Here is a 25,702-nt window from a genome sequence, read left to right as displayed (position 1 = left end):
GATAATAATGGGGTGGGAGGGAGGGGGATTTCTTAATACCAAGATGATTTAGCCACAGATGGAAAGATGAGTTCTCGCCAAAGGAGGGAAAACAAACGACAATTCAGTATGACGCTTTGCCTAAATGACAAGAGAAAACATCCAGGAATATTTAAGAACGGGAGAAAAAAGTTCCATATATTATTTTGGTGACTTCCCTCATTATTATCCTGAACCTAATGCTTTCCCATTTGAACTCAACTCCGGAATTTTTATCATTTAGACCCAAGAGATTTCAAATAATGGCTGATGACAGCTCTCAAGTAAGTTTCTTGAGCTAATCAGAAGCCTGCTACAGTTTGGTAACCTAAAGCCCAGCTTCAGAGCACAGGTTCCTTCAAAGACTGACCCCAACTGTCACTAGGTAACACTCAATACCAAACAGGAAGAGGCCTTAGGGGGGCGTTCAGGATGGGGAACGGATCACTCTCTTAGGTCTGCTTAGGTCTCAGGTCTTAGGAATTTTGCTTCCTTATCAGTATCATTGATTTTAACCACAGACCTGAATAGATTGAGATAAAAGGAGACACAACTGCTCCAAAACTCTGGTTCTTTGAAACCATAAAAGCACTTAATTCAGAAACTTTAGAGAAACAAATTCTTCTCTTTTCAAGAATAAGAATTTCACTTGCATCATGGTGCAACATGTTATTTGAACACGAGTCCACACTAAAGTGAGTAACTACTGTCAACCTTGAGTGGAATGCTATGCCACATATGAGGTGGTGTCAGCTTTGTAACACCAAGAGAAAATTCACGTATCGTGGGGCCACCGAGATGAAGTAACGCGCAGCCCCAGAGGGCACAGATTCCTGCTTTATGTAAATCAGAGCCTGTCGCGGCATGCATGATTCACTGCTCAGGGTGTACTCTCCTGTGACGAATGAGTCCCGCTTAATTTGGCAGTGATTATGCGGGTTGCTGGCCCTCTAAACCCCTTTGAACTTGTAATTGCTGCTGGTTTAAATAATGAACATTAAGGGGAGTTGGATTCATAAAACTGTGGATAATTACATTTCCTTTCTTTTTCCTCCTTTGTTTTGATGCAAGAGTATATTCACACACACACACACATACACACACACACACACACACACACACACACACACGTCTAAGGCCACTGATCACTGTATCCCGCAAGGCTGTGATCGAAATAAACTGCAGTCTTGTTCAGGGGTTGGTCAGGGAGGGCAGACTCGAAGTGGGGGATGTAGGGGGGGAAGCAGGGGAGCATCTGTGAGCTGTGCTAGAGGGAGATCAGACAGGCCTGGATGCTGTAGAGAAGGCGGGGCAATAGCACTCATGAATATTCATAACTAGACACATCTGTAGCAGGCTTGCTTTCTACCTTTTTTCCCTTGCAGGGCAACATGGAACACTAGTGCAAACAAAAGGAGGAATTTTGCAGCTTCGTCAGGCTCCAGATTTGCTCACGGCACTGAACTTTCTTTCTCCATGCTTTTTAAATTCTACATATGGATTTAAATTTTTTAAAGTCTCCGGGAGGGGATGTGTATACCCTTTCCTTCTATCATGGAAGAAAAGCACCCAAACCCCACAGTCATGAGTTGGAAGAAATCACCCAGTTCCACAACACAGGGAGGACTCCAAGCCCTTCCTCCCTTCCCCTTCTCTTCCCTACAATTGGTCAAATCCTCCAGTATCCTTTGATCCAGCAGAAGACAAATTTTGATTTTATTTTGAGAAAAATGAAATGTTATTGATAGGAGACAGAAACCAAAGTTAGCCAAGTCAGCGAGCTCCTACCCTCCCGGAAACAACAAAGAATGAATGATAAATTTAGCAGCCTCATGTTCAGTTTTCAAACAACGCCGCTGAGATTTATAGCTTCGCTGCTCCCATGGCAAACGAAGCTGCTCACAGAAAGCTATCTGTTTTTGATTTCACTCTGTTTTCTACAGTTTTTGTTCTTTTTTCTATTTGCAGTTTTTTTTTTAACTCTACATTTTCTTTTTCCTGGTGTGAGTCGAATATCAAAGGGCACTGCTGTTGGTAAGCCTCCAGCTTGCAAAAGCCACTCAATGGGATGTTATTAGAACCTACGTCACAACATGGCAGGCCGAGATTAGTAGCAACTGTATCAACGGTAGCAACTTTAGAAGAAAAAAATGCCCCTCCAGCAGCTGAAAAAGGGGTCAGTGAAGTAAAAATAAGAAACGTCTGTAAAACCCAGGGCCCAAAAATGTTCTTGGGAGTCTACAGAAAACTGGGATTGTGTTTGACAGAAAGAAAAAAGAAATTCCTACTATTATGCATATAACAGGAACTTTTACCTTTAACTAAGTCACTTATACTTAAAACAGCTACACATTAATTTAAAATGAAGTCTGTGTATAACTTTGGAATCATTTATTGATGTAATGGTGTCCCCCAAAATAACTAGCAGATGGATTTCCACCCCCTCAATGAAACACTGAAACAAATTGCAGAATTGTCAAAATTTTATCGTGAAGGCACACACTCTATAAAAAGGTTGATTTTAAATGAATTGTAAATTTGCTTCATTGCACAATATTTTTCTAAAATTATAACCGGAAAGTATTCTCTGTTTAATTTTTTAGCATATCCTTTCACAAAACACATCTGCTGTGAAGTATTTCTAATTTGTGCTAACTGCTTTTTAACAAACACACAGTTGTCACTATGCCATCTAATGTTATTGGGGCAAAAAGTACCTTCTCCTTCAATCTCTGCATTAAAGGAATTTTGAGCTGTTTCCGATGAGGCAAACCCATAGAAAATAATACAATTATTTGAACTCCGGATGAAAGCGACGTATCAGAGATTAAAGAAATAAGGAAGGATGGAAATGCAGTCAGATCAGACAAGCAAAGAGAACATGGAACAGGAGCTGGAGGTGACTGACACTAGGGAGAAAGAATAAACATATACAGAAAGCTTGCCAGATTATGTCTAATAATTAGGAAAGTAATATGCAGACTAAACAAGAAAAATACCACCAACTAGAGGATGTCAGAAGGTTGGCCAATCAGAAAAGGGATGGAAGATACGATGCACTCCACTCTTTGCTTTGAAGAGTGAAAATGGAGATTTCCTACTCACAGTCCCAGTCTTCTTTTTATTCCCCCTTTATCTCTACCTCACACTTCTCTCATGCGTTTGTGGTTAGTTCCTTCAGGAGAAATGGGATTCTACGATGTTTAGGACAGAGGTGAGCCAATGACGCCAAGAATTTTGAAATTACTTCACCTTCAAAATAATTATGAAAATGAAAAAATAAGTTCCCCTCTTAAAGGGGCGGCATGATGATAAGAGCTAACCTTCCCAGCATTTAAGGCACACAATGTGCAGGGTCTCCTTTCTGCATCCTGACAATGCACGGGGGAGGCATTATTATCCCCATTTGACAAAGGAAGAAACCGAGGCTCTTAAAAGGTTAAATAACTTGCCCAAAGCAACCCGGCTAATAAGAGACTGAAGACTTACTCAAGCTTTCAATCCCTCTATGATCACTGAGTATTTTCTTTACATTTAGAATCAAAAATCCACACACTCAAAATATCTTGCATGGTAACCTTCATGGAATCATAGAGAGCAACAAAAAACAACGACTGGATCTAGTTCGTATCTAAACGATTTGAGGGGTGTTTTTTCACTTCTTCATAGTGTAGTATCTTGTATATGCACTTTAGAAAAGGGGAATATGTGGCTACCTGGCCAATGAGATCCACATCATCTCATTAGTCTTTTAGAGTTACTATATTATTCAATTTCAATCTAACAGGCTTACAATCTAAATTTTTCAAAGTAGTGATTTTTGCATAAAGCATAAACAATATATATGAAAAACTCTGTCATTAATACAACTAAGTTGTGAGAATAAAATTATAATTATGTAAACTTTTTTTTTTTTGGGTGAGGAGAGGTTGGTCCTGAGCTAACATCTGTTGCCAATCTTCCTATTTTTTTCTCCCCAAAGCCCCGCAGTACATGGTTGTATACTCTAGTTATAGGTCATTCTGGTTGTTCTATGTGGGCCACCACCACAGCATAGCCCAAAAAGAGGTGAGTAGGTCTCTGTGTCCAGGATCTGAACTGGCGAACCCTAGACCACCAAAGCTGAGAGTGCAAACCCAACCCCTGGGCCACGGGGCCAGCCCCTGTAGACTAATTTTTAGTTTGAGTGTAAAAGGCAATAAACTGTTTGTTGTTAGTGCCATGGAGTTGATTCCTATTCCTAGCGACCCTATAGCAGAGTGGAAACCTCCCTGGTCTTTTTTGAGACATCCCCTCACCTTCCATTGCTATATCAGACAATGATCTGCCGCTATTCATAGAGTTTTCATGGCCAACTTTTTGTGGGTGACTAGGTCCTTCTTCCTAATATGTTTTAGTCTGGAAGCTCCACTGAAACCTGTCCACCATGGGTGACTCTGCTGGTATTTGAAATAACAGTGGCATAGCTTCCAGCATGACAGCAACATGCAGCCGCCACAGTGTGACCACCAAAAGACCAGTGATACAATTTTCTGACCAACCTCAGCCGTGGCAGTGAGAGTGCCAAATCTTAACCACTAGACCACCAGAACTGGCTAATAAATTGTGCCACTAGAATTTACACTTCTTGAAATGCCCACAAATCCAAGTAAGCTTTTCATTCATTCATTCATTAACCAGTAAATCTATCTAAAAAGTTCCCTTATAATGTGCCGGTACAACAGAAGAAATTTATGTCATCAGGATGGAAAGATGATTATAATTTGCTTTTAGATATCTCCACTAATGGCAGGGAGTAAGGCACACATAACACAGAACTTCAAATCAGCATCTTCTTTCCTTAAAAACAGGCCAGGGCATGGAGAAGGAAGTGTGCAGTGCTGTGGTCCATCTCTAACGGTGAAGTAGATTCTGGGTAATGACTATCTCAAACATCACCCAGCAGGCCAGGTGAGATGCTGAGGGTCCCACATTACATTAACTGCAGCCTCAAGCCAATGGGACTATGCCCACATCACCCCCAGATATAATTCGTGCCATAGGTGAGGGGTGCAGAAAGAAAGAAAAGACTAATCACTGAGGTACCAACCTCACCCAAGGCACTGAGATAGGTTGTTTTACATGCTCCATTTCACCCAATCTCCCTTCCCCGCAAACAATCCTACCCATTTTACAGATGAAGACTTAGAGATGTTAAACAACTTGCCCAAAGAAACAGCACTAGGAAGTGACCTCCTGTGAGCCAAACCAAAGACATGCACAGAAGTCTTGTATGCGATACTAAGACACTCCACCTCCCTAGTTCACCCCTGTATGCCGTGGAGGCGGAAGGACTCAAAGTCACAGGGCAAGTCATTGTCAGAACTTTAATATCTTTAAAGCCATTTTGCTCATGGCCCCCCTTCTCATTCATCTTGCCCCAGCTGTGTCAATAGAACATGCACTGTATCTACAGTACACAAATGATCATTTTAAATGAGTATTTGGGAGTAGTATTTTGTTATAGAATCTTCACAATACTACTTATTCAATTAAATTGTACGGCATCCAGGAACTTAAAGGAAAGGACCCTCTAGATGACTCATGGGAATAAACTGAGCGCCCCAAGGAGAAAACAGAGTCTCAGGTTTGTGTCGGGAGAGTGTGGGGAGCGAGGAAGGCAGCTGCACCTGGTGAAGGGCAGGGCCGAGGAACAGGTCCTGGCTTAGGCGCCGCCAGGTTCATTCCAATTGCTCCCAGCGTGGATTTCAGATATAATCCAAACAGAAGTGACAAAACCCAAAACCACAGGAGCAAACACTGGCTTTCAAGTGCTGTGGGAACAGAGACGTTTGTTTAAGTAACCACTGTTTTAAAATTGCATACATAGTAACACCAAAATAAACAGCTTGCAATGCTGTTTATTTTAAGATACACAATAGTAATGTAAAGTGTGGTGTGCCCCAGATCTGGGGAGCTCGAACATAATTGACAGTTGTAGAGAGCCCTAGGAGGACTCGACGACACACTAGGACAGTCTACTTCCTCATTAGATAGCAGTGAAGGTCAGAACGCATTGCTTTTCGTGCGGCAGAGAGCAAACAAGCCACCGCAGAGCCCCTGCCCCTCCTGTTCGCTGTGAATTATGAATCGAGTCCTGTGGAGAGCAGGGTTTGCCAAGTCTCCTCTACAAAGCGCGTATTAATCACAGGTCCTGAGGAAGGGTCAAGCGCACAGCCTGACAAACCAGGGAATGAGCCCGTCTGCCGACCTCAGCTCCCTCCGTCCTTCCCCTCCCTGACTGAAACACGGAAGGAGGAGAAGAAAGAGAGAGAGAAAAAAATCCTGAAAATACACAAGCTGGTTGGGGCGCGGAAGCATATGTAAAACTGAACTCTAAGGAGAAACAGCTAGATCAAACAAACCTTAAGCATGTTCAAAATAAGAGCTCAATTTGTGGTTTATTTTAGCCAACCAAGTAGTCATCTTCACAGTTTCCACGCTCTGCTTTCCCTCCTCCATCCAGGTGCTTTGGGGAAACATTTTAGGGCTCTTTCTTTGGGTTTCTCTACTTCGGTCCCCGACAGGATCCTAGAGAGCTTTATTAGCAAAGGCCTGCCATCCTACTGGCATTTCTCTTGGCCTTCTGGTCTTTTTGTTTTGTCTCACCACATCCTAGGTTAACTTGCCTCTTTGCCTCGCCCTCACCTGCTGTGTCATGAAATAAAAATAACTCTGATCTCTTCCACAAACATAACTTCCACATCCTTGACATTTTGAAACCTGAATTTGTCCTGAAATATTGTTTCCCTAAAAATTCTCTGCTAGGGACTGAATTGTGTCCCCACAAAATTCATATGTTGGAGCCCTAAATCCCACAGTGATCGTATTTGAACAGAGACCTTTTAGGAGGAAAATAAGGTTACATGAGGTCATAAGGGTGGGGTCCTAATCTCATAGGGTTGGTGGCCTTATAAGAAGAGGAAGAGAGAGACCTCTCACCAGACACACATGCCGCCAGCACCCTGATCTTGGACTTTCCAGCCTCCAGAACTGTGAGAAAATGAATTTCTGTGGTTTGTTTAAGCCCCCAATCTGTGGATACGTTTTGGCAGCCTGAACTGACTAAGAAACTCTCCCACTGAAGTCTCTCATTTCTCCCCCTTACCAGTCCCTCTGGAATCAGGGGCGATTGTTCCGAGTGTTCTCTCTTCCCTTTCCTCTCTTACTCCCTGCTCGCAGCTCCTTACCTAAGACTTTCCACCCACTTTTCTCATGAAGTCCATAGCATTTGCTGTCCTTGTTCTCCACCACTGCTGCCACTTTCCTCCATGGCTTCTGTACACTCTAGAACGTTCCTCTCCACCCCACTGGCTGCCTCTACTTTTGAAGGTTTCGATGTAAGTGACAAAGACCTTTCTAATATCTTGCCTGTCTTAATTCCAATGTCATCCATCTCTACTTCACTAGCTCTTGATTTCATCAAACAGAGATGCTGCATTTCCAAGATTACAGACCTTAAAATGCTCCTTCCCTGCTTCCTTGTTCTCCCTCTAAATCTTCACCTGGACTTGCAACCCTTCAGTGGCTCCCTGTGTTTCCAGTGCATGACCACACTTAGCTTCTCCACCCGGCATGGTTCTTTATTAAAATAAAATTTATTGCCTTGTATTATAAATACAGCACATAGTTTACAGACAATTTAGAGCATACAAATAAGTATAAAGAAAAAAGTAGGGGCCGGTCCCATGGCTGAGTGGTTAAGTTCACACACTCCGCTTCGGCGGCCCAGGGTTTCGCCAGTTCTCATCCTGGGCACAGATCTAGCACCACTTATCAGGCCATGCTGAGGTGGCGTCCCACATAGCAGAACTAGAAGGACCTACAACTAGAATATACAACTATGTACTGGGGGGCTTTGGGGAGAAGAAGAAGAAGGAAAAGAAAAAAGGATCGGCAACAGATGTTAGCGCAGGTGCCAATCTTTAAAAAATAAAAAAACCAAACTGGAATCATATCATACATACTGCCTTATCTGTTTTAATTCACCTGGTAATGTATTGAGAGATTTTTACATAGCTCAAAATATTTTTTTTTCTTTTTTGAGGAAGATTAGCCCTGAGCTAACTACTGCCAATCCTCCTCATTTTGCTGAGGAAGACTGGCGCTGAGCTAGCATCCATGCCCATCTTCCTCTACTTTATATGTGGGACACCTACCACAGCATGGCTTTTTGCCAAGCGGTGCCATGTCCGCACTCAGGATCGGAACCGGCCAGCCCCGGGCTGGCGAGAAGCGGAATGTGCAAACTTAACCACTGTGCCACCGGGCTGGCCCTCAAAATATTTTTGAGAATATAATTTTTAACGATTACATAGTAGTCCATAATATTCCATGACAGTCTCCTAGTTGGAAATATAGGTGGTTTTCAAAGTTTTATTGTCATAAATATCTTTATATATAATTTTCCATAATTTTGGTGTATGTTTCTTATTATTTCTTTATGATAAACTCCTAAAAACTGAATGACTGGATCAGAGGAGAAGAACATGATTAGTAAGACATATTACCAGTTTAAATTCCAGAAAGACTGAGACAATTTTTATTGTCATTGTAAAGGCAAATATTTCCTTCCATCCTGGACAGTGCTAGACACTACTTTTTTTTAGTTTTTCTAAATTTGAAGGAAAAAATAATATTTTGTTGCTGAGTTTTAAATTTGTTTGGTTATTAATTACCTTAAATATTTTCCAAATGCCTATTGGTCATTTGTATTTCTTCTTTTGTGAATGGACCTATTCATCTGTGCCTTTTTATCTCTTGTACTTTTTTTTTATTTGTACACTTTATTTATTAAGGACACTAATCCTCTGCCTGTTATACGATGTTGCACATATTTTTGCCAGTTTAATGTTTGCCTTTATTTTATAGTGTTTTCTTGACATTCAAAAGCTCTTACATTTTATTTTTGTTTAATTGAATCTATCACCATTTTTCTTTATAATTCCTTTGTTTTTATGCTCTGAAAGGATTTCACTAAATAAAGGAGAGAGAAATAGTAACATTTACTTCAAAGAAATCTTAAATGTGCAACTTATTTTGATGGAGATTACTGATTGTTTTTTCAAAAATAGTCAAACAATTAACCAAAACCCACCTATTGAATTATTCTTGTTTTTCCTTAATTGATTTGAAGTGATGCCTTTAAAATTAACAAATTTATTATATCTTTGGATTGATTTGTGTATTCTTATTTTGTTCAAATGATCATTCTGCCTATTGTGTTAGCCAGGACCACACCTTAAAGCTTTATAATCTATCTTAATAACACTTAGTGCATGACTTCTCTCGTTTTTCTTTTCCAAAAATATCTTGACCTTTCCTCATTGTTTCACTATTCAGATGAACTATGAAGTCATTTTTTTCAGTCATGATCCAAGGAAAGAATATCTCATTGGAATTTTGACTTACTAGTCAGCCATTTCAAGGATTCTCTCACTACAACCCTTCTTCTCACCCATGTTGTCAACCCCAGGCTTAGGTTTTTCCTATTGTCTGCCTTTGCCCCTCTTGCTCCTGGGTTCCTGAGCTCTGCCTGAGAAAGGGTGAAGTGATGAGGAAAGGGTTTAGTCCAGCCTGGTCCTCTTTGACTCAAGGCCACACTGTTGTTCTTTCCTAATTCGCTGTGGATCACACCCTCCACAGTTCCTACTCATCCAGTTGGAGAAGCTCTTTTCTGAATTCCCTCAGCCTTCTTCCTACTCTTTACAAAATGTGTCTGTCTCCTACCCACCTTTCCACCTGTGCTTTGACCCTCATCTTCAGGGGCTTCCTCTTCTTGAACCTTACATTATCCATTGGCGTTCTCTCCACCCCACACACCTACACCTCAATTTCTCTCCCCTGGATCCCTTCTCACTGCTGCTGCAACATCTGATTCACCTGATCATCTCTGCTGATAAACTCTGCCACTCCCAGCACTGTCCTCTCTTCTTCCTTTCTTCCCTTCCAACTTTGCCTGCTCACTCCTCAGTCGGTAGAATTCAAAGGTAGACCATGACTCCTAAGTGCCAAATCCAAAGGCTTATTTTAGCCATCATTGTCCTTGATCTTTCTACAGAATCTACTTCCTCTACTTTGAAATTCCTTCTTTCTTCACATGACCTGATTATGTTCCTACTAGTCTGATTTCTTTATCTCGGCTCATGACTTTGTCTCTTCCTCCCTTGAACTGCAGTTTCTAAAAAGATTCTATCCCCTAAGCCCGTCTCTCTGTGCTCTCTGCCTTACTTAGCTTAATCCAGTGCCATGGTTTCAAACATTACTCCTACAAAGATCATCCCCAACTCTCAGACTATACTCTCATCATTTCTAATGTCCACAGAGTTTCCCTCCATTCAGATATCTGGCTTATGTGTCTAAACCTAGCACCTCAACATATCTTCCCAAGCTTTCCTCACTATTCTCCCATACAGATTCTTGCTTCAGCCAAAGAGGAATCTGTTTTAAAAGCTGTAGCATCCACAACTCTCTGAATGTAGAATCAAAGGGAGCCTAATTTAGCATCCAGATTGAAACTGTCTTCAGGAAAAAAAATCTAATCCCACTAGTCTCTTGCTGCAATGAGATAATTCTGTACCTCTCATAGGATTCCACCTTTTTTAGCGTGGGCCTGGGAGCCTGCTATTTTAGAGATGTAAAACTGCCTTTCTCCACCAGCTCGGCCAGGATGAAAAGTGGAGGCTGGTGAACCGGTTAATTCTCAGGATGAAGAGTTTATGGACAAAGAACAAAGATGTCCAAATCCCCAAGGAGTTTGTTCCCTAGCTATAATAATACAAGTGGGAATAAGTTTATGGTGAGGTTAGTTTGCTATTATCCAGTCCTTTCTCTTAAGTTTGAATTGATGAAATTTCAAAAATTCCTTCGACTCACGACCCACTAAAACTGAGCTGCAGTATGAATGGTCCATAAGCTCTTTTGCCCTTTTCTTGGTACATATCATACCAACTGTAGGATTTGATCCTCATCCCAAACGGACTTAGCTTAAAGTAACAAGTACAACATTTTTCTTAGAAGAGTGTTTCACCCATATCCAAGTTCAGGTTTCATGGAGCTAAAACAGAATAAATTAATCATTTCAGTGGATTATACAAAAACATTCATGACTATAGTTTTATGCTGGCATAGTATTCTGCCCTTTTCAAAGGGCAGCTTCTAATCGCAGCTAACCCTCAAAACAACAATGTGAGAAAACCAGCACTCAGAAAATTAAATGACTCGCCCAAGATAATTCAGAGAGCAAAAGGTTGAGTTGAGACTAGGATCCTAGGCAAGTAACTTCAAATTGGTCCTAATTCTGCTGTACTACTATATATATATAGTTTTATATATATAGTCATATAAACAGCAGGATGTTCTTTCTCCCTGCCCTGAAATGTTTTAATTTTTTTAAAGCATAAAAATTAACAGACTGTCCTAACTATCTAAAGGTAAGAAAAGCACTAATTCTGCTTATAAATTACAAACATTTCCATTGTCTGCTCCAAACAGGCCCAACCAGAAATTCAGGAGAATTTAAGCACCCCTTTTCTATTTAACTGAGATCACAAGCATGTAAGAACCAAAGGGAACTAAATCACACTTTTTTTAAAACTTGCTCTGCAAAAATAAAATATTTCAAACTGTTTCGAAAAGATTCCCAGGCTGGTAATAAAGGTCATATTAAAATCTGATGCCTTTCCACATGGTCATATTTGATTATCACTTAAGCATACATAAAAGCTTCAGGATTAAGCAATAAGAGAGGTCTTCATCAAAGGCCCATCAAGCAATCAGTGGGATTTTTGCCACACAGGTCTAAACTTATGGTTTCCTAGAAACTAACGCAAAAACTGAACTGAGCCTATAATTGACTGATAATGATCTCATATTGCCCATGCCCTCTTACCACTTTTTTTTTTTAATTCACTGTGAGGCAGGGTTTAAAACAAGTGTAACGACTCATGAGCTGCCTGCAGATATCTTGAAACATTGAAATGGAACCTGTAACTTTTCACCATGGGGAAAAAAATAAGGCTGCTTTTATAGAGTTCCAACATGTCACCAACCCTATGGGGAATAATCTAGCATTCATCTCTTCTATTGATAAAAGCCTTTTCCTTTTTGAAAGACTAGTGTAGCCCCCCCCCCCCCGCCCCCGTACACTTGGGTTATTTGTTGTCGGCTTACGACAGAGTCGCACCATGTGTCCAGGGTAAGAAATGGTTATTTTACAACTGCAGTATGACCAGGGTCATAAGCATGAGAATGTCTCTTTCTAAATTATTAGTTATTAAATTGCCACATATTTCCCAGTCAAAATTAATTCTAGAATATTTGCGAATGTAGGGGAATGATGCAAGAAGTAAATATGTCTAGATAGTTATATTACAATGCATTGGCTGAGGGATTAAAATTAAGAACAGCAACAAGATTTGATGCTGGGATTAACAAGGGTGGCTCTTCATTATCTGGCCATGTTAGGCAAATCAGATATCAGTAAACCTGGGGGAGGAGGGGGCAGGTTGATTGGAAGAGTGCTGATTAGTGGCTCATGTTAATTTTCTATAATGCTCAGAATAACTAGATAATAGCATCCTCTTCATTTCTTGTCATCCCAGAATCCCACAATAATAATCTCTTGAGTTGTAATTTTTATTTTTGTGGACAATCAAATCAGATTCAACAATAGTCATGTTATCTATTATAACCAAGAAGTAAAACTATAGTTTAAGAAAAATTATCTGCCATGATATTGTGACTTGACAACTTATCCACCAATAGATAAAAACAACTTAAATTAGTTCTGGCAGATTTAGGACTTGGCAGTTCAAAATATGAATAGCAAATGTAAAAGCATGAAAATGGCATTACTATTATGTTTTAAGAGGATAATACACCTTTAAAGGGTGCCAGTGATTACTTTGCATATTGTAAACAACGGCTGCCAATCAATTCAGAAAGTGGTACCCAGCACATCAATGTAAGAAGGCAGATTCCATTCAACCAACCTCAAGCTTCCTACCCAAGTTACTGTTTCTTACCAGGAGCAGTGGGGCTGGATATCATCTTTACTCTTCATAATCTGCTCCAAATTGCAAAAACAGACTACAGCACAGAGAAGACAGGGCATTTCCAGGAGTCCTCTGAAATCTGTGCAGCAACAGTCTCTAAAGTCAAAATGAATCCTGAACGGAAAGGTCGCTTGATGACCCTATCCTGCAGCCAAGCTGAGGGACAGTGAGTGTCCTCATAACACAGTCAATTTGGCCTTTAATTCCCAATAACTCCACCTCTCAACAGAGTACACTTGCAAACAGTGGTCATGTGGAATGAAGGAATGGAAATTTTCTCGATGATCTGAATGAATATTCAGGGCTTTCACTAAACAGCATTTAATGGCACTCTATTCTTGGAGTTTTTAAATAACTGATTATTCAGATATGCACATGTCTTCTATTTGCCTTTATTCGAGGGTCCTCAATTCTCCATCTCCTTCAATGCCTTAATGTATTTTTAAACAGTTATACTTAGAGAGATATTTTATGAATCCAGGTGCTAAACTTTGAGCTAATAATTATTTTAGTTTCTTTTTTGATGGTAATTTAATAAGCATTTCATTCTTCAATCTTCTCACTCAGTTGCTTATTTTTAAAATGTGTCTGTCAGCTAGTGGCTCATAATCTGGGACTTAATTTTCTTAGTCTATCTCAGCTGAACTTCTTTTTCAATGGGATTGTCTGATGTACTTTTGAAATGTCTTGACCAGAAGTTTTGGTACTGAGGACACCACACATCTCATCACCCCCATCAAAGGCCATTGCCACAGCCACTGGACTGGGCACTTTACCTCTAAGTCATTCGGCTTGTGGACAAAGCCTGCTGAATCCCAAACACATCAGTCTTTCACACGCAGAACCCCTCATAATCTAATTCTAAACACCAAATTGAGACTACAAGTAAGAGGTTATGACACAGCAGCATGCAAGGTTTTTTTTCCCTCAAGAGAGACAAAGTAAATTTACTTGCAATTTTATTTCTTCTAGAGGAGTTCCTAGGATTCAACACAACATTAAATTTTTGGCCTGTCTCTTTAATTTGAGAAATTGTAAAAACGACGACAGATGGCACACAGAATTGACTTATGTCCTCTATTCTTTATTGAAGAAGGGAGTGCATAGAAACTTTGAAAAAGGCAGAAGCTACAGTATACAGGTCGCTATTAAAATCATCTAGTGGCTCTGGGACAGACAGGATCAGAATGTTCAGGCTTTCTTTTTTAGACATTTTTTAAAACCAACCGACACTGTTCTACGTTGCCACTGGTGATCACAGCCCCGACCTTAAGTCCTCTCCTGTCCCAATAAGGACATGACAGATGTGCCATTAGCTCTGAACCTCAGCAACCTCTGAAATTATCATTCTTCCCACCCCGATCTCCCGCCCCCACCCCTCAAAATCATTATGAAATAGGAAGAACACTCAAGCTTACAGTTAATTGGAAACATTGCAAGAGAAGAGGAATGCTTAGGACAGCATGTCCACGGGAAAATAAATCACCCAGCATTGTTATTTAATGCATTGTGACATCATTTCCTGAAATTAAACAGAGATGACACCAATTCAGACGATCTCCAGTGTAAGGTTCCATTCAAATAATTCACAGATGTTTTCTCTTGGCAAGCAGAAAAACAATGCAAAGGCTGAGGTTAGGGGCTGCCTCCCTACGCTGCACGTTTGCAGGAAGCTCTCTCGGCTGGTGTGTTTCAGCTGTGTGTTCCGCATATGCATTTCCACATATGTATTTCTCAGCCCATGAGCCCCACTTGTATTCAGTGCACATCTGTATCTCTGAATCTGAGAAAGGCCATCTCTCACCGTATGAGTAAGGCCAACACTATATTTGGTATTAATTTGGCCTATAGTGATTAGTATTAAGTCGACCAATCTCAGAATCATGGAGGCACTAATTTCTAAGTAGAAATAACTAATATCTGCGAAATACTGGTTTGATCAACCATTCCAGGGCCTTAAAAAGATGTCTAATGATAGGAAGTATCCCCAAGTATACCCTTGTGGAAGCGGACAAGTAGAGAAATTGGGGTAGAGATGAACAAGGTGGGCCGCATGAGCTTTTGCACACTTGGTGATGATTTCGTAAAGTACTGGAGGTCTCAAGCAGCTGGACACTCAAGTACATAACCAAAAGACCAAAATACTCAACACTTGTACAGCACAATACAGATCACAAGTTGACTACATCATATGAGCCACATCCAGCAACCCAGCCAGCTAAGTAGGGCACAATTCACTATTTTCACTTTTTAGGTAAGGAAGTAGGTTCAGATGTTGAACAGCTTGCCCAAGATCATAGAACCCCTCTAATTTCATATTTAGTGACCTCTTTTTAAAAACCCATACTGCACTCTCTCTCAGAGAGCCTAGACCTTAACACTCTGAGGAAGCTGGAGACTCCAGATTCTGTTCACATACTGGACCCCTTACGGTGAAAAGGAGCATTCTCTGCCAAAATTAGGCCCCTGCTAAGGCATTCTGGACTATTCCATATTCAGTTTCTTCTTCACCTCCCACCCCATCCCAGAAGGCCCACCAGGATGCTCTGGCTTTCCACTGGCACCAGGACTCTCTGACTCTCTCACCGCACATCACTGAGCTGCCATCAAATGTTTATATGGCTCTAGAAGGCAGAGCTTAGACTATGTTCTCTCCTGCTTAGGGCCATTTGGGATTGGTTTGACAACACCTGGTCTCTCCATCTCACACAGTCCCGGGAAAGTAAATGGTAACTTTGGTTGCCTAGTTCTATTGGTCAAAGCCTCCTGGTAGCCATTCAAAGATTAAGAGAAGAATTATAGCAACTTTCTACTATGTACTTATTATAAAAGAGCCAGGCATGGGGTTGGATGCTTTACATTATCTCATTTAATCCCTATCTAGAATTATCTCCATTCTACAGATGTGGAAAATGAGGCTTAGAGAGGGTAACTGCTCAAGATCAGAAATCTACTGTGTTCCAGACTGCAGGCCCTGTGCTCTTAACTCTAACACTTTATCACCTCACTTAAGAAAAGAAGCCATCTGGATCTACACAATCTACACAAGATAAAGAGAACCAGTTAAAAGGCAAAATAGTCTAAGTCAGTCTCTCCCACCCACCCTCTGCCTCGTGTGTGTGTGTGTGTGTGTGTGACACACATACATTACAATAAAAAGTTCGAGATGACTAAGTAGACTGTCACATGGTCTTGATGAACTCACTGGAGAAGACGTGTTTCTCTAATGTAACACAGAGCTGTATTTACTCATAATTTGGGTACACTGTCTCTGTAGAATAATTTACTTTAAACTGCATTTTTATTATCAAGCAGAAACCTTTACAAAATCCCAGAGAACAAACCCTAACAGGCAAGGAGTGAAACGAGTAGACCCCTGAGAGGCGGCTCTCATCCCTCTCCCGCACCACCAGAGAGGTGGAGAGGGGACAGAGCATTTTGCCATGAAAAAAGGGCAGAGTTTGTAGAACCTGCAATTTCAAGAAAGCTGCATGGTATTATATCACTTTAAAGTAAATTTGCTCCTGATTCTGTACACATATCTTTGAAAGAAGTCCCACATCCCCTAAGTGTGAGCTTTATCCCTATGTTTTCAAATAAGAAGACCTTCAGTCTGAAACTGGTCCGAGCAAGTGGCGTCTTTGTGTGTGAGCACTTCCTGTTTTCATTCCATGATCAAATATATTCTTTGCAGCTCGACTAGGGGAGCTCTTGAAGGTGGCATGCGGAGGTGCCTGAGAGCCTAATTGAGCACACTAAGGGCTTCTTGGTGTGGAGGAGTTTTTCACGGTTATGAATAAACCGTTAGCCAGGGCATTATTTCTTGCTGTTTCTTTCTTCAACTATCTTTGAAGTCAAATAAAAACAGTTGAAATGACAGGCTTACTTTTATGATATCATAATCTCCATGTGTTAGTGAAAGGAATATACTTCCCTAGGATTTCCCTAAGTTTTTTTGCTACTGGGTACTTTCCAGCAAAAGCACATCCATTTCCAACAGATTCTTTCTTCGATCTTCACTAGATTTCTCAGCCTGAGAAGCCAGGCAGACCCGTCAATCAATAGCAGAGAGGGTATAGTAAGTACAACATTTGCCGTAGTTGAATTTCTAAAAAGATAGATGTGGATTTATTCCTTTAAAATTATTGTTCGTTTTTAAAGGACATTTTGGAAATTGGTAGTCAGAAACTAAAAACTAATTATTTAGCCTCAGGTTAAGCAAATCCGAAGTGCTTAACTGTGAATATGGAAATTCCTCAATTTATCAAATAGTTTGTTTTTTTAAATGCCACTTTGGGTTTAGTTTAAATATTTTCCTCAATATAATCAATTAGCAGCAAGTTTATCACCCTTTCCCCTAAAGTTGGTGGTGCACAGGAACTTGAGAGAGTGTTTTAACTGTTACAGTTGTAGGGGAACTTGTTCTTCCAAGAAAACTGAAGGTTAATGATTTTTGTCATATTGAGACTAAGACTTAACAATTGCTACAGTTGGCCTTTGTTGAGGTGGGGTTCTTTTTTCTCTGGGCCTTTTGCGGTATTCAGAATAGGTGACAATAGCTTGCAGTTGAGAACATATGTAGAGAGACCCCTGTGGCTTATTGGAAGAAGTTGCTCCATGCTGGTTGGGTGTTTGGAAAAAAAAAAATACAACCAGAGTTCTTTTATGTTCTGTTAGTTAATGAATGCATGAATGTCAAAATGGGCCAATGGCCCATTCAGGGGGCAAAGCCATAGCAGTCCCCTTCTTTAAGAACACATCCTGAGATGCAAAATACATTTGCTTAACAAATTAAAATAATGAGATAATTCAATTAGCTTCTTTTTTTAAAAAAGAAAGAAAAAAGGGTACATCGGGGATTATTGTAATACAAGAACAGGTCATACTGCACAAAAGGGAACAGACCAGTTTGAAATAATGTTAAAGAGACTAATAATGGAGGAATGCACACTGAATCATGCACTTGTAAAGAAATTTACATGAAATAATAATTTAGACTACATCTATTTTCGGTGAGCTAGAGCCAACATTTCACTTTGAAAGTTGAAATTAATTAAATGACAGAAAAATATAGTGGGGCATCTCTATTTCCAAGGACTTCCTCATGCCTGTTAGTGCATGTAAGAAAAGAAGTCTAAATTAACATGTCGCTAGTTAGGGGTCTCTATTCTCGGTTTCTGAGCTCAGAATTATAGCCGAGTAAATCTTTCAGCTCATTAAAGATTGGAAAGTAAAAGTTTTACAGGACCATCCTCATCAAAGTTACTGAACCTCTTCTCTGCGGTTGGGATGAAGTCTGGATGGAGAGGGAAAACATTTTCAAAGAGAAAGCCGAGGAGAATTTCCTTATGATACAAGGGAGATGCGGAGAAGGCAGAGGAGGGGAGCAGAGAGAAAGCTTGGGAGACAAAGCCAGTGGGAGAAAGTAATGAAAGGGGCATGTTGTGAAAGAAGGTCATGGGCAGGAGAAAAATAAAGGCCTTAGTGGAAAGTCAAAAGAAAGGGGGACAGAGAGGAAAGGATGACCAGGGGCTCGGAGGGAGCGTGCTCTGACTAAATGTTCCTGAGTAGAACCAAAACATAGGAGCGCAGCACGGGAGCCTGCAACGTGTAGATCCTGCAACGTGCACCCCTCGTTTGAAAAATGGGGAAATGGAACGTCCAAAGAACTTAACGGACTTCATGGAGATTCAGCCAGTACAGAGGAAAATTGGACTTGAAATGCTGGTTTCCCGACTCCTGGCTCAGGCTTTTTGAGTCTTCTCTCCCCACCCCAAGGACAGGCATTAATTAAAAATTTCAGTTGCCTGGAGAATTGTACACAAAGCCTCCTGTACATTGAACTAGAGGAAAGCACTCTGGGTGGGGATAAGTTCTCGCTGTTGGTTTGTTGCACCTTACACAGGAGAGCCACAACAAGCGCCAAGGAATCACAGGCCACCCATGATTCTTCGCCAGTGGCCATGGTGCACGGGGCTTCGGTCCAGGACAGCGAGGTGGGAGATAAGGCGTCAACAAGATGAGGCAGGAGGCCCAGGAAGGACTCTGGACACTTCCACAGGAGATTCAAGGCACAGAATATGGACGGGGAAGGAGAGAGTTGGCTTGAAGAGAGAGGTGCAAAGAAAGTCTTCTCAATTTGGAAAATTTGAGGGAGCAGGAAGCTTTAAAAATAAGCAAAGAAAATCACACTTGGCTTCTCCATTTTTTCCCCTCTTTGTCGCTGAGCATATTGATGGCAGAGGTTGTAAGATTTATATGCAACTGCTGAAGGAGACCATGATTTTAGCAAAGTCATCACAATGTGGTGGAAAAAGCAGAGAGTTGAGGACAAGGAAGGCCTGGGCCCTGGGCCCAGCTGGACCTTGAACTAATCACCTCCCTTTCTGGGTCTCAGTTTCCTTATTTGTAAATAGAGCAGCCGAATTCTCCAAGATTCTGCTGTTCTGTGATGCTGGTTTTGATTACGGAGGGGTTGAAAATACTTGGAGACATTTGCTTGAAAAGCAATAGTTGAAGTCTTTATTTTCCACTCAGAAAGGCCGACCATGAAGGAAGACAGCGGGAGGAAACCCAACAGGTGAGCTGGGGACGGGGAGCGGCTTCCGGCCATCCCTTCGCCCCTGGCCTGTCTTCCTTGCTACTCTAACCAAAACTTCAGTTAAAAATGAGAAACTCCTCCCCTCACACTCACTCGACTTCCAAATTAAAAACATTTTACAGGTTAGTAAATCTCCAGCTGAGGTGATGTAGCAAAGAACAGCTGTGAAGTAATTTTGATAATGATGAGAATAATAACCACATGGCAAGGTTCAGGGCTTTGCTGTTGCAGCTTCAGTGCTCCTGAATAGATAAAAGTGATTAAATACTCCTGATTATCCCTGACCAATATGTAATGGATTTACAGCCCTTTCAATTAGTCAGTATTTGCTTAGGACTCATTATTTTGTCTTTGGTTAAGTAATCAGCCCAGAGACCGCATGTTCTGTCTAATTCCTCTGAGCCGAGTCAGTGCAGGGCCCTGACCTTTGAAATGGCCATAGCTGCAAGGCAAGAACAACCACTGCCACGGCAGCCTCGTTGGTTCTCCCAGCTAATCCTGACACCACAGGCCGGATCGATACACCTTCGTTTGCTACTAATGTCCTTACATCAAAATGGCCGATTTAGGAATGTGAATCTATCTCTCGGCCCTCCCCACCCTGGCTCCGCCCCTTGCCCTTTGTAGCTCTGCTGGAAGAGCAGATCAGCAGCCACCACCATAAATAAAAGTGGAACCTTGTCCTGGACCCATGACACTGTAACTAATGTCATTCAGCATGGCAACACACAAGTGGGATAATCAAAGAAGACCTTCAGCTTTCAATGCGCTACTCTATTTTTAAGCATTTAGCCTAAACAGAATGGCCTGAAAACAATATTATAGCAAGAAACACCCTCTGAAATCTTTAGCATTTTCCCGGAATTTCCAAACGACCAGTAAAATAGAAGCCTATTTGTCTAGTTCCTCTGTAAAAATATATTGTGATTTTTTTTTTTTTTGTCATCAGAGTCTTAGAGCCAACAGTACACACCAACACATAAAAGCGACTGCAAACAGGACGATAAAGATAAATGGTTACTTCAAAAATGTTGCGCAGAGTTGATCCTTTTCCAGAAGTGGACAGGGTTAGCTTATAAGATAATGGACTTGAACAGCTAAAGAAGAACCTTTAATCTCCACCTTATGAACAAAGGCATTACAACACCTATAACTCTTCTGCGTTTGTCATATAAACACATGACATCTTCGCAAGCTGCTTCGGCGATTAGAGTCGCACCTGACACCATGAGCTTGGACAGGTACGTGGCAAGGTGCCTCTGTTGCCTCCTAGAGGAGACGGCTTTCGTAAGAGAGTCATCAGCAATGTCTATGGATTCCTGAGCTCCTTATGGCCATTTCCCTTGCTTGAGTTGCATTATCTGAAGTTGCTCTCATACCTTTCGGCATAAATAACAAATTTACTCATATTTACTGTTTAGGGCCCTAGACGATTTTGAATAAGCTTCCTTCACGGCCTGTTGAAACAAAAACCTCCTCCTTTCTACAGGGTGCTCTTTGGATGGTGATAGTTGATAAAAACTTAACTGCTCTGTTCGTCCCCAGATTTCAAGAAAGGGAAAACAGACCTTTTTTAAAAAAATCTGTACGAGCCCACAGAACTTGCTAAGAGAAGGCAAAGCAACAAAACTTTTTTTTTCTCTTTCATCTTGACTTACTGTGAGATGCTGGAAGAGCCAGGCTCTCATGATATTTGTTGCTACTTTGGGGAAAATGCCTCTTTTCTTCTGGCGTTTTTTGTCCTTGTCTGGATCATCATCGTCACCTGTGCCAGGTGAAGCTACACTGTTGTCTAAACCATCCCCTAGTAGAAAGAAATGAAAACACATTAGAGGAAATACAGAAAGGGTGCCAACAACAACGTGCAGCTAATGATGAGCTCAGCTAAGCTTGTTGAAAGAAATCCATTAAGCGGGTATATTCTCTTTCATTAAAGTATAATTGGAGACACAAATATGTAAAAGACAAAATTAAACCAGGCCTCTTCAAATGTTAATTTTGTGTGTCTCACACTCGCCCATATCATTAATTCAATTATAATTGTGTGCTTGACACAGTGCAGTAGCTCTTTGTCAATTATGGAATCCAATGTGGGAAAACCGCCATCAGAAAACCCATTCGGTGCAAATGCATCCGCGTGCCCATACTGAACACATACTGTAGGGTAATCAAGTTAAATGTTCTGTAGTCTATATATTCTAGGCTGCCTGCATAGGTGACAGTAACTGTGTCACTGTTCATTGCACATAACACACTGCCTGCTCAGCCCCTCCTACCACTGTCACCTCCTAAGCACGCACAGTCACACACTTCTCAGATGACCCTGCACTCAGTATTTGCATGACATGAAAACTTTTTGCTCTCTGCACCACTGATCATGATCATTAAAAAAAAAAAAAAGATACACATCAAGGTAGGGTGCTCACTTCATCAGAAGTTTCTATCAACATCTTTCTCTTCTGTGCTTTTCTCTGGCATTAATTGTGCATTAGCAAAAATCATTTACTTTTAACAGTCATAGTTATTTTTTCTTGCCCTCCGGCAAAAATGCCTTGAAAGCCTGCCTGGAGGGCATCTAAATTATGTATCTGAAAAACTCTTCTGGCAAGGCATTGCAGGACCCCTACTTTCTTAAAATTCATACGAGCACGTCTTCCTGTTTTTGGGAAGGCATCAATCAAGAGCAGCAATGTATGCCATATCCCGACATTAATATTTGAACTAATAACTTTAAAAAAAGGAAAGAAACAAGATCCGACTTGTGGCATAATCAAATGCAAAATAAATGAAGAATACGGGGACAGCACTGGGGCTTTATAGATGGCTGTGTTTTCCTTGCACATCATTAGCCTGGAGCCACACGAAAGAGGAAAACAGAGAAGCGGAGAGTTTATGCTCCCTGCTGGTGTTTAAGAAGCCGGGGTCCTGGAAGGACATCTGGGAATTGCGCTGAGATGGGGTTTTTGTAATTTAAGAATAGACATTCATTAGCAGTAAATGCCATAAATCCCATGCTAAGTAAAAACCTTGTCCAAGAAAGCCTAAAACAATAAACTCTGTGCTCAATGTAGCCTGAGCTAGACGCTCTGCAGCTTCCCCGGGCATGCTATAGATCCAGCGGCCCCTTCCCAGACCGGCTCCCTCCTCTTGGATTGGGCTGGACCGTGACATCCTGCCCACTGGGCCCCTCGCCTTCTAACTTCTGGGTCTCCTCTGTGGGCTTCCCTGTACCTGTTCTTTTCCTTTCTCACCGAAAAAACCATCAACCTTCTTTGACCAGAGAAGCAGAAAAGCCACAGCAAAGAGCTGGCAGATTAATTTTATTGACATTTCCATTTTCACTGCAATGCGATACCCTCCATCACATGGAAGAGATGACCCTCACTATTTACAGACTGACAGGCCACTTCATTACAACCACCCTGCCCCAAGGCAAAGCAGCTCCCTTCCATCTGCCCAAACACTAGAGCATGACCCCGAAGTTGCTGTTCTCTTTTTCTTTGCCGTCTGTTATGATAAAAAAAAAAAAAAAGAGTGAGTCAAAGGGACCCCAAATAGTCAAAGAACTAATCAGAGTACAGGGAAACAAAAGGCGTCTGACTTTTGAATCCTGGATGTATGGAGTCTGGTCTTGATCTGTCCACCTTCCCTGCACACCCATGTACACTAGGGGGTCGTTCACACAAGGAGACACACACGCACACACACCCCGCCTCAAGCTCGAGCAGAGACACGCGTACACGCTTTCCACCATGCCAAGCAACTGCTGCAAGGCAAATTCTCACCCACACTAATGGCTTCTGACTGCTCCTTGGCAACCCCAGCATTTTAACCTGGGTGGATGTGCTCTCCAAAATACAGACACTGGAGCGATCTCATCAGCTGTTCATGTGACACAGATGGAGAGTGGCTATTAGGAGCCAGGCAGTGGGCCTTGGGGATCTGAGGTGCTGTTCTATAGCCCGAGGCGATTTTGAAAAGCAGTACCCGGAGAAGAGGGAAAAAAAAACCCACACTGCAAGTGCAAGTTTGAAGTCAGTCAGTCTGTCTGTCTACCTACCATGGATAAAGATATCTTTGTCTCCCGATGTAAAATCTTTGTGGGCTATCTAGATGTACATTTCAGATAATGTATGTACGGAATGGCTCTTCCTTCAATGTCTTCCAAATATAAAAACACGCACTGTAAACAATGCCTGTGTGTATATATTTCTTCCTAAGCACATATGGTTTCTGTGTATATGTTTAAGCTGAAATTGTCAGGATTTTGTTAAAATCTCATTTAGCTTTTTTTGATAGATTTTTGAATATACTTATTTTAAAAGGTTAATGGCTTCACTGAAGGAAGTTCAACAAAAAAGGCATTTGCCTTTTTAACCCAATCAATGACCTTAAAAATGAGAGACAACATTTCCACAGTGCATTTTCTCTTGCTTAAAAGCAAAGAGGGCATGTAACACCTTCAAACTATATGATTCACTATATCTAGCTCAAGAAAAAAATATAGCTCGATTGAGCATCCTTTGATAGCTGACTTAAACTGGAGACGACAGGAACATTACATGAATTTTAATATAAAGCAGTCCATTTTATATAAATGTTGTAAAATATTTGAATTTGGAGCCAGTGTAACAAATACTTGTAAAGAAAAATGTGCCTATTTTTATAATAACAAAATGCTAGACATTAGATTTTTAAATTAATATTAGTGTATAAACCCCTATAAAGTGAGGAATGTTCCTTTCCAAATACACAATAAATACCATTGTTTTTTTCTTCCAATGGATTGTGAACCAGCTCCAGCATAGAGGACAACAAGAGCATAAAGAAAAATTTTAAAAGGCAACTGTGCGTTCTACAACCCAAAATGCAATTGTGCAGATGATGCTAGAGTTAGCAGCTCTTAAAGTGGATATTATGTTCTTGCTTTAAGGCTGTGTGCGTGCATGTAAGATAGTTGGTAATTGTCAGCAGCTGTGCCAAATGAGTTTCTGTGGCACAAAGGGTGTATATACCAGCACAGATGCAGGTACCAAAGGAAGTCTAGGAGATAACAGCATACATCTCAGTGCCTGAGGTTAGGATTCAAAAGGGTGGAATCCTTGAGGGCAGGAACTGTTTCTTGTTTATCTTTTTATCCTGAGAGCATACTCTGACGTCTGACCGAGAGCAGATAGCCAGTGATTGTCTGTTGGGTGAGTGAATGACTGAACTTTTATCAATGAGCTTATTCATGGGCCCTCCCCTGTTTCTGATAATCCCAAACCAGGGGCAACTACACTCATGATGGTAGCTAAGAGGCTGAGTGGGTTTGGGTGGGTTACAGATGTGCACATAGTCACTTCTAAACATGCCAGAAATGGTGTTTCTTTGAAAAACTCAGTGCCCATTAGGGCCTTCCTCAGGGGCTGAACCAAAGCCCATTCCACTAGCATTGCCACCTCTGATGATGAAAAACTAAATAAAGAACTCCTGGGCACGCTTCTTTTAAAAGGTTGCTAATCCCTTGATGAAGGGCATGGTCTAAGTTTGGGTCAAAGATACTCAAGATAGCTGTGCATTACTGGGATGTCCTGTGTGCGACCATGGAAAGGCGGCCTGTGGATAGATAATTTTGAAGTGGATTAAATCATCAGGGGAGATTGTTCAAACTACAGGTCCTCAGGGCTGGCCAGTGGCATAGCAGTTCCAAGTTTGAGTGCTCTGCTTCAGTGGCCCAGGGTTTGCAGGTTTGGATCCGAGGTGTGGACCTACGCACTGCTTATCAAGCCATGCTGTGGCAGCGCCCCACATATAAAATAGAGGAAGATGGGCACAGATGTTAGCTCAGGGCCAGTCTTCCTCAGCAAAACGAGGAGAATTGGCAGCAGATGTTAGCTCAGGGCTAATCTTTCTCAAAAAAAACAAAAAGAGAGAAAAAAAGAAACCACCACAGGTCCTCAGGCCATCCTAAACTTACTCAAACAAAATATCTCAGGGCAGGGACAAG

The 25,702-nt window shown here is 41.3% G+C and overlaps 1 protein-coding gene across 22 annotated transcripts in view; it reads right to left on the bottom strand.

The window, feature by feature from the left end:
- MEIS2 (Meis homeobox 2) overlaps positions 1 to 25,702 on the bottom strand; it is a 202,108-nt gene that overhangs the window by 117,844 nt on the left and 58,562 nt on the right. For all 22 annotated transcript variants that reach the window (XM_070625779.1, XM_070625849.1, XM_070625875.1 and 19 more), the window contains exon 8: positions 21,372 to 21,517. In XM_070625779.1, coding sequence (XP_070481880.1) covers positions 21,372 to 21,517 — 146 coding nt within the window. The remainder of the gene's footprint in view (positions 1 to 21,371; positions 21,518 to 25,702) is intronic.

Source organism: Equus przewalskii, chromosome 1 (assembly GCF_037783145.1).
Source record: "Equus przewalskii isolate Varuska chromosome 1, EquPr2, whole genome shotgun sequence".
NCBI lineage: Eukaryota > Metazoa > Chordata > Mammalia > Perissodactyla > Equidae > Equus > Equus przewalskii.
Note: the sequence above shows the minus strand (reverse complement) of the source record. Positions and strands in the feature narration are given on the sequence as shown.